The sequence below is a fragment of the Culex quinquefasciatus genome, chromosome 1 (assembly GCF_015732765.1).
Source record: "Culex quinquefasciatus strain JHB chromosome 1, VPISU_Cqui_1.0_pri_paternal, whole genome shotgun sequence".
Taxonomy (NCBI): Eukaryota; Metazoa; Arthropoda; class Insecta; order Diptera; family Culicidae; genus Culex; species Culex quinquefasciatus.
Genome location: NC_051861.1, coordinates 91279683 through 91289603, shown reverse-complemented (window position 1 = coordinate 91289603; position 9921 = coordinate 91279683). Strand labels below are relative to the sequence as shown.

The 9921-nt window shown below is 39.3% G+C and overlaps 1 protein-coding gene across 1 annotated transcript; it reads left to right on the top strand.

Annotated features, from left to right (window-relative positions):
• Window positions 1–7713: 7713 nt before the first annotated feature.
• Window positions 7714–9193, top strand: LOC6040466 (achaete-scute complex protein T5). The gene is made up of 2 exons (XM_038266984.1): window positions 7714–8819; window positions 8896–9193. The coding sequence occupies exon 1, from the start codon at window positions 7887–7889 to the stop codon at window positions 8739–8741; it is 855 nt and encodes a 284-aa protein (XP_038122912.1). The 5' UTR covers window positions 7714–7886; the 3' UTR covers window positions 8742–8819; window positions 8896–9193.
• The last annotated feature ends 728 nt before the right edge of the window (window positions 9194–9921 follow it).

Below are 9921 nucleotides of genomic sequence, written 5' to 3'. Positions count from 1 at the left end.
GGTGGCCTCATTTGCACTTGTCCGGCCAAAAATTAGACCAGAGCTCATTAATATGCAAACAATGTTGCATATCTGCGGGGCGACGTCAGAGCAAGGAATTTGCACCAAGCAAGGTCCGTAAAGGTGGACCACGGTGACAGATCAGTGCTGATTGAGCCTGGTGATAATGGGACATTCTTTGTCGTCGGGAGGTTTTTGTTGTGACATGTGGGGTGGTCTTCGAGCTGGAATCCACTTAGTGGTAATTAAAAGATTCGATTATGTTTTAATTTTGGAACACTCAAATGCTTGAGCAAATTAACCATACTGTGAAAGGTATTGGAACTGATTGCCAATTTACCCAATTGTTTTTCATCGTTTGTTTTAAATTAAATTTTGAATTTTATTGATGACTGAACCAGAATAAAGCAATTAAGATCTTCTGAAAAAAACCTATGAGTAAAACCAAAAATTTATTATAATATATTATAAGATATTATTTTAATTATTATTTCATGTTAAGAGATGCACTATTTTTTTAAAACCTAAAATTTAAAAAATCTCAAAACATATCTTTAATTCCAAAAGCGCCGTAAATCTAAATGTAGATGAAAAATCCTTTTATCAGCAGATTTAATCAACATAAGATTGCTACCACAGATGTTTGGATGTTGCTTGCTATCTAAGGAAAGTCTGGCTGAGATATGCAACAAAGTTTATGAGCGTATAAGGATTCTTAATTTTCGGGGGCAGATTGAAATGGTTTTGATTTGTTCCCGTTTTCGTAATTTTCTTGTTTTTGCACGCGACGCGTCGAAAACCCCAGTTTTGTTTTTCAAAAAATCATATGTCTGAATACTGTTAAAATGAAACTTCATCATTTTGAGTTATGTGATGTAAAATTCTCCGAGGAATCCGATAAAAATATTTCCAGACTATAAAATGCCGTCAAAACGGCTAGATTTATGAAATTTCTTACTATTTTTCTCTTAAAGTCCAATCAATCACCTTTCGTTTGCGGCAAATAGAGCCAAAATCAGAGTCATGATTTTTTGAGAAATGTGGTTTTTGCGAAAATTGACGAAAATTATTTTTTTTCGGACCACCCTAAGGTTTAAATAAAAAAAATACGAGTCGAATTATTTCGGACAAGGAACCCGCAGTTCAATTTTGGGCCCGATATTAACTTTTCCTTGGTATTAAAAAAAATCACACATAAGGTATTGGGGTCCTTTTCGAACGCCAAAAATCCAAATCTCAAGATAGAGTTCCTCTAATATTCCGGAAGTGTCCCAAAGGGGAACCGGTAACCGGTTCCAAAATGGCCAGGATGAGTCAGCAAACAACGGCATGACCGTAGATTGATGTATCTTTCAATTTCCTGAAATTTGATGTGCAATGTGTGGGTTTTCACAAAAAAATCAAGTTACTCGGAGATGACCAGTAACACTACAGAGTGGTTTTGTTAATCGTGTAAGGCGTCATCCATAAAGTATGTCACGCTCTGGGGAGGGGGTCTGAGCAAGTGTGACATTGCGTGTTATAAGTATAGGAAAAGCGTGACAAAGGGGGGGGGAGGGGGGGGGGTAAATTTTGGCTGATTTTAGCGTGACGTACTTTATGGATGAAGCCTAAGGTTCATGGATCAACCTCAACTAACGTAAACGTAATGTTATCGCATATACGTGAAAAACAGTAAAAATGACCTTTGAGCAATTTGGGCTTAGGACAATGGTCAATATAGAGACTTTAATGTAAAATTGTCTGGAAAATCGACTCTCGTGTTCGGTTTTTCAAAATTTTGACGTTTAGAGCACTTCTCAAAAAAACAGTTTCAGTAAATGATTTTTGTATTTTTTTAGGTGAGTTGCTCCATCCTGCATTTTTCGTGAGTCTTTTTGTAACATCTTCACAAAAATTTTGAACGAAAAAAAATCGTTGGCTTACCTTCAAATTTGACTTTTAAACTTAAAAATATTAAAAATCTCATAAAGGTGGAGTGTTGTCAGTGTATTTTTTTCGGAAAGCCCGTCAAATTCCCTACAAGTTTGTCTTTGACCACTTTTTGATACGATGCAACGGCTTCGAGATACAGCAATATTTAAATTACGAAATACAAAAATATTTAAAACACTTACGCCCTTCTCAAATGTCATTATCGAGTGTAACTGGCTCCATATACACAAACATGGCTTATTTATGCCTAGGATAACAAGTCTACAAAGTTTCATTGAAATCGGAGAGGGTCGAGAAAAATGTACCTAAAAAATCTTGTTTTGGGCTGGAATTGCTCCTTTTCGGATGTTCCAGATTTCTGGAACCGGCAGCTATCGCTTATTGTAGTGAAACTGATCTTGCATATCTTGCAATGTTCTAACAAGTTATCTTTCAAGAAATAAAAAAAAAATCACTTAAAGATAACTTTTGAGTACAGAAGTTATCTCGCAGCAATGTTTTTTTTAAATCGTCGAATCTGCAAGATAACTTTAGCTCGATTTTTAGTGAGCTAACTTCCTGCAGATAAATTAACCTGATGTTATTTTGTAGAGATTCTGTTGAGTCAAATTTTCAAACCAGCGAAAAACATTTGCGATTCGAGGTAATTTTTCTGCAGGCGGAGAAAATAGCGTCTTTTTAACTAATTTTAGTGAATTTTATTGCGTGTTGGCGGTTGGACAGCAAGAATGGTGAGGTGTTTATGGCTCTGGAAGGCATCATTCTAGATCGGCAATTTGGCGGCCATGTTTGTTTTAGCAAAATTTATTCAAAATTAATCAATCAAAAAATGGTTTTCTTTGTGTTGTTTGTAGAAGCATTTTACATATCGTGATTATTTTTTCATTTCAATTTACTCATTTCGGACCCTGAACTCAGAACCATCATTGACAGTCATTGCCTCAAAAGTGAAGGACACCTTCTACGACCTTAACGAATCCAAAATGCAGTCAGTTTTCTGATTATAACATATTTTAGTCGAACAAACACTTCATGTTTAAAAAATGTTTAGCTGGCTTTAAATTTGTTCCAAAATTGACATTCTGTACAAAAATCATTAAGCGGTTACATACATGACCGATACTTCAGCTCCTTTTCAAAAAATTCCCAGGTTTTTTTCAGCGTTTTGGCTGTAGTGGCACAATTAAAGAAAAAACTAACTTAATCCACCTATGTGGTTGATGCCTTCCTCACTTTTTACCAAAAATGGGTATATGAGTGATTTCATCAGTTTTTTAGATCCAGAAAAAAAGAACACAATGTATAACTTATGTGGTCATAACTCGAGACAGGGTTGCCAGATCTTCAATGTTTTGGACTCTTTGGAAAGGCCTTTCAATTACCTAACAAACGATGGGTCGGATGATGGATCCGGACATAGTTTACATACATTTAAGTAAGATCCGGCTTCAAAAAAGTACATAATTATCACTTAAGTGGTTATAACTCGAGACAGGGTTCCCAGATCTTCAATGTCTTGGACTCATTGGAAAGTCCTTTCAATTACCTAACCAACGATGGGTCGGATGAAGGATCCGGACATTGTTTACATACATTTTAATGAGATCCGGCTACTAAAAAGTACATAAATATCACTTAAGTGGTTATAACTCGAGACAGGGTTGCCAGATCTTCAATGTTTTGGACTCGTTGGAAAGGTCTCTTGATTACCTAACCAACGATGGGTCGGATGATGGATCCGGTCATAGTTTACATACATTTAAGTGAGATCCGGCTACAAAAAAGTACATAAATATCACTTAAGTGGTCATAACTCGAGACAGGGTTGTCAGATCTTCAATGTTGTGGACTCAATGGAAAGGTCTCTTGATTACCTAACCAACGATGGGTCGGATGATGGTCCCGGACATTGTTTACATACATTTAAGTGAGATCCGGCTACAAAAAAAGTACATAAATATCACTTAAGTGGTCATAACTCGAGACAGGGTTGCCAGATCTTCAATGTTTTGGACTCGTTGGAAAGGCTCAATTAATTCAATTAACTAACCAACGATCGGTCGGATGATGGATCCGGACTTAGTTTACATACATTTAAGTGAGATCCGGCTTCAAAAATGTACATGAATACCACTTAAGTGGTCATAACTCGAGACAGGGTTGCCAGATCTTCAATGTTTTGGACTCATTATAAAGGCCTTTCAATTACCTAACCAACGATGGGTCGGATGATGGATCTGGACTTATTTTACATACATTTAAGTGAGATCCGGCTTCAAAAATTTACATGAATACCACTTAAGTGGTCATAACTCGAGACAGGGTTGCCAGATCTTCAATGTTTTGGACTCATTGGATAGGCCTCTCAATTACCTAACCAACGATGGGTCGGATGAAGGATCCGGACATTGTTTACATACATTTAAATGAGATCCGGCTACTAAAAAGTACATAAATATCACTTAAGTGGTTATAACTCGAGACAAGGTTGCCAGATCTTCAATGTTTTGGACTCATTGGAAAGGCCTTGCAATTACCTAACCAACGATGGGTCGGATGATGGATCCGGACATAGTTTACATACATTTAAGTAAGATCCGGCTTCAAAAAAGTACATAAATATCACTTAAGTGGTTATAACTTGAGACAGGGTTGCCAGATCTTCAATGTTGTGAACTCAATGGAAAGGTCTCTTGATTACCTAACCAACGATGGGTCGGATGATGGATCCGGACATTGTTTACATACATTTAAGTGAGATCCGGCTACAAAAAAAGTACATAAATATCACTTAAATGGTCAGAACTCGAGACAGGGTTGCCAGATCTTCAATGTTTTAGATTCGTTGGAAAGGTCTTTTGATTACCTAACCAACGATGGGTCGGATGAAGGATCCGGACATTGTTTACATACATTTAAATGAGATCCGGCTACAAAAAAGTATATAAAAATCACTTAAGTGGTTATAACTCGAGACAGGGTTGCCAGATTACCAATGTTTTGGACTCGTTGGAAAGGTCTTTCAATTACCTATTTAACGATGTATAACATGATGATGTTTGGTTCAGTTTACTGCCATTTATTCAACATCCAAAAAAATGCGAAAACACATTTTTATACATAACTTTTGAACTACTAATCGAAACTTTAAACAATTCAATAGCACCGTATGGGACCCTAAACCAAGTCGAATGCGACTGGTTTGGTCAAAATCGGTTCAGCCAGTGCTGAGAAAACTGAGTGACATTATTGGTCACATACACACACACATACACACACACATACACACACACATACACACACACATACACACAGACATTTGTTCAGTTTTCGATTCTGAGTCGATATGTATACATCAAGGTGGGTTTTCGAGCTTTAAATAAAAAGTTCAATTTTAAAGCAGGATTATAGCCTTACCTCAGTGAGGAAGGCAAAACCCCCCAATGTTATTACATATTTGAAAAGATAATTGATTTTCCAACATAGAAATGACATGCATAATGCACAATATTATACCTGTGCTTCTCCTGAAATGAAAATGTAGCGTGACGGGACAACATCGTAGAAATGGAATTTTAAAAGGCACACCAAAAAAATCGACACAGTTTTGCCAGATTGATTTTTTAAAACTTTTGCTCTTCTACACATTATCACAAATTGAAAAACGAATCTTTTGCTCCTTGAACTGAAAGATTTGGTTGAGATTTTAGTTTTTGCCAGCCATTTCTTTTCGTGACGGGACAACGAAAGGAGCAGATTTATGAAAAAACTCCTCTCCCATTCAAAGACTTGCAGACCTTATTTGGTCAATATTTTTGGGATTTTAGATACGAAAACGCATTTAAAGCACATTGCAATTATTAGATCATAATTAAAATGAAATTTTTCATATAAAAAATCACATTGAAAATTGAAAAAAGTGACATTTTGGTGTAGCTTCGCTAAGAATCGGTCACATGTAGAAAATCACAATTTTTTTATTACATAAAATTTATTAAATCGGCTTAAAAGATGATTTTCAATCACACCTGAAAGTTTCATGAAAATATTTCATGATTAAACTAAGTAAGAGAAGATTTAACCTTAAAATTTTGCCATGCGTAAAGCGAACTGTCAAACTTTCTATGCGTTTTTCTCTAACCGCAGGTTGGCTGAAATTTGTGGTGAATACTCTCAAGACACGTCCCGTGTGCATGACGAAGTCCGATTTTCAAATTTAGCTTTGTTTTTGAAATATTAAAAAATCAAAAACTGACCAATTTTTCAATTTCAATATTTTTTTTTGAAAATCGGCCTTCGTCATGCACCCGTTTTTTGAAACTGCTAATTTCAAATAACTATATAGAGATAATCTCGGCAATGCTACAACCAAATGTCTTCAAATTCGGTTGTTAAATGATGAAAATGTATATTTTAACGCCCTGAAAACAGATTCAGACATTTTTGCCAAATTACATGTATGGAACCCCTTAACCGATCAATGTCACTCTGGTTAAAAAGTTGACATTGAAGCTATTCTTGATCTAATTTCTATTGCATCTTCGAAATGCACCCAAAATTCAAAAAATATTCTTAATTTTCTTGAGGCTGTTATTACAAGCACACTCCAAGTCTAATTATTGCAGCCCGCTGCAATATAAGTAAAACAGATGGGCTTATTTGCCCGCCCGTGTGGAACAATCGGACCGCGCACTGGACTCACAATCCATAGGTCGCTGGTGTGAACCTCGCGGCGAGCGCTTCCGTGCCATACTTTCATACACTTAGGAGCCCAGGGCGGCAATGGTGGCCGACAGCTATAAAGTCAACTTCGTTTTCGATGGGCTTATTTAAAGTCATTGTATTTTCGTGGGCTTAATTGACGGAGCACGTAAGGATTACATACAAAATTATGTAAATTTACTGATTGAATTTTCCTAAAAAATTGTGGCAGGAATGGGTCCGTAAAATCACCTATTTTTGACGAAGAAGGCAATAAAAAATATCATATTTTCTTCTTATGATGTTAGCAGTTAAGGTGAAAATAATAATATATTGCGATCAGAACAGAGAAACAAGATATCTGGGAAAACTACTACAAGAAAAAGTATAACAAATGATTGAAAAGACTTCGTTGCTTTGATTGCAATGTTTTTTTGAACCCTAATTGAAATACGATCGTATCACACTATTTCGATTACTCCTTAATATCCAAAATAAACGAGAAAAATTGCCTTCAAATATTGTAATAAAAGTTCAAATCTGTTTCCCAATTATTTTTCAAACAACGCAAACCCCTCTCCAAAATATCCCAACTCCATCCGATTTAATTTTCTGATCATCACTCCCCAGCTCAGCTCGCGCTCGGTGATCAATCGGTTAATCAATTTCGCGCAACCCCAAAAACTGCAGTCGCGCACCGATCAATTACAACGTGCTTCTGCTGCTGTCCGCGGGAGCGCGCGCGCACGACTCCGATCGTGTTCGGGCCGGTAGTCGTGTGGTGCGCCACGCGATCCTCGATCGCCGAAGCCGAAGAGGGCGCGCGCCACTTCGTGCTTTGTCCTTTCTCTCTTTCTTGTTTTGATGTCGCTCTTGCTCGCTCGCTCGCTCTCTGGTTGATCGATGATCAGGTTTTTTTTTGGTTGTGCTCTCGGGCCCTTAAGGATGATCGCGCCGGCTGCAGCTGTGAAGGTGTGTTGGTCAGGGCACCTGCATCCGAAGAATACGATGATGATGACGGGTCGGAGCAAAAGAGCATACAAAATGCAACCGCTGCAGGATGAAAGGTACCATTTCGGGAGCTACCTTCAGCGAGGAAACATCTTCGGAGAAGTGATCGTACGATCTGTTTTGGGAAAAAGTTTTTTTGGGCTGAATCGAAGAAGCGAAGTGTTTGGAAAAAAACAGTGCAAAGTGAATCGTATACAAAAAGGACTTTAAGAACTCAAAGTGTTTGTTCGTGAATTCCGATGGCCACAGTAGCTCGAAGCATGTCTATGGGACAGAACATCTACATGACCAGCACGGTCCCGCAACCGTCGTCGATGCCGTACCGCAAACGGCCGATCGCACCGGCGCCGGTCACGCCAACCACGCAACCGCCACCAACCCAGTTCAAGGATCGTCCAATGATCGGAAAGAAGTACTGCCCAACGTCTCTGCCGTACGCCGTGACTCCGCAGCAATCCGTATCGATCCAGCGTCGGAACGCCCGCGAACGGAACCGCGTCAAGCAGGTCAACAACGGTTTCGCGAACCTGCGCCAGCACATCCCGTCCACGGTCGTGACGGCCCTCACCAACGGAGGCCGCGGCCCTCACAAGAAGCTCAGCAAGGTGGACACCCTCAAGGTGGCCGTCAAGTACATCCGCTCCATGCAACGGATGCTCGAGGAGGACATCGAGAACAACGGCACGTCCGAGTCGACCTCAACCAAACTGGACTCGCAAGCCCTCTCGCCGGTCTCATTCTACGGTTCAATGTCAGAGTCCTCGACCTCCTCATCCCCCGCACCCTCCCAACTCTCGGAATACTCCAGCTACAGCAGTCAGCCGGAACTCACGCCGACCTTCAAGCGCGAACCGTACGACCTGTACCCAACTCCACCAACCTCAGCCACAACCGTGCTGCCCAGCATGACCACCTTCACGAGTCCAGCGCTCAGTACGGCCACCTACTCCGCGCCGATGCACCACGTGTACAAAGTGGCACCACTTCCGCTACCGGTCCCAATCCCGAGCTACACCCACGAAGAGATGAGTCCCCAGAACACCGACGACGAAGAACTGCTGGACGCGATTTCCTGGTGGCAGCAGCAGCAGTAGATTCTCCTACGCGTATTGGAAATTGACGAAAAGACTGAAATTTGAGAGGCTGAGACTTCCGGAGGAAGTGGCCTTAAGGTGAGTTCCTCAAACCCTCTTCAACTTTTGCCAATCTCACTAACGACCTCCTTCCTTCTCGTTTCTTCTTCAACAGATCTCTCAGCCATCGCGAGACAGTGGCGAACTGATTACGATAAGACGTTAGAGTGCCATCGATTGGGTTCCTGCACCGTGTCCGCCAGTTACGGGAGGACACGCGGACGTTCGTTTCAGATGATCTCAACTCAAAAACGAAAAAAAACGAGCTCCAAACACTGGTTTGGGCTCCAAGTCAACCCCTAAAAAAGGTGATGGGGGTGGAGAAATGTTCAAGAATTCATGTACAAAGTAGCGCGTAATTGTGGGTCGTACTGTTAAGGGATAAACAACAACTATGGAAATCTAGTCATGAAATAAATGTAAATTTATGTTGAAAAATTTAAACACTTTCTTGGTTATTCTCTGATTTGTTGAAAGAAAATTGTCCGTTGGTGATAAAAATACACTTTTACAGATGATATTCTGATCCTTCCTTCATTGTCTTAGTTTAAATGCAAATTATAATTTAACTTATAAGTTAACTTATAAGTTTGAGTCAATTCGAAAGACATCATTTGACCAGACGACGAACCCGACTTTTTAGTCAATTCAACACTTTCTGCATATTGATGCCAGAGTGGTCGTTTGTAATATCTAAATAGAATCCCAGCAAGCTATACGCTAGAATCTGTGAATACACAGTGAAAATGATGGTAATATTACAGCAGGGAATAGTGACTGATTTTCTATCAAAAATGTGAAAATTTACATCAGAAACTGATTGAATTTTGTGGATAACAATGTTGGGGCTTCTAAAAGCACCAGACAAAATTAAGCCTTTTTCAGATTTAGCCAACATGTGAAAAATAAAGTAAATAAATAAAAACAATTAAAAAAATAATTAAAATAAATAAATAATTTTATTTTTTTAATATATAAGGGTCATTCCTTCCCAAGTGACCACGCGTCCAACATCGACCTTCACCAAATCTGCTCATATTTGACATGGGGTTTGTTTTTGCCCCAAAAACAAAGAATCCAAAGTTTGGTGACATTTGGTCCACCCCCGCGCCCGTGGCACCTCCCTCTTTTTCTGAGATTT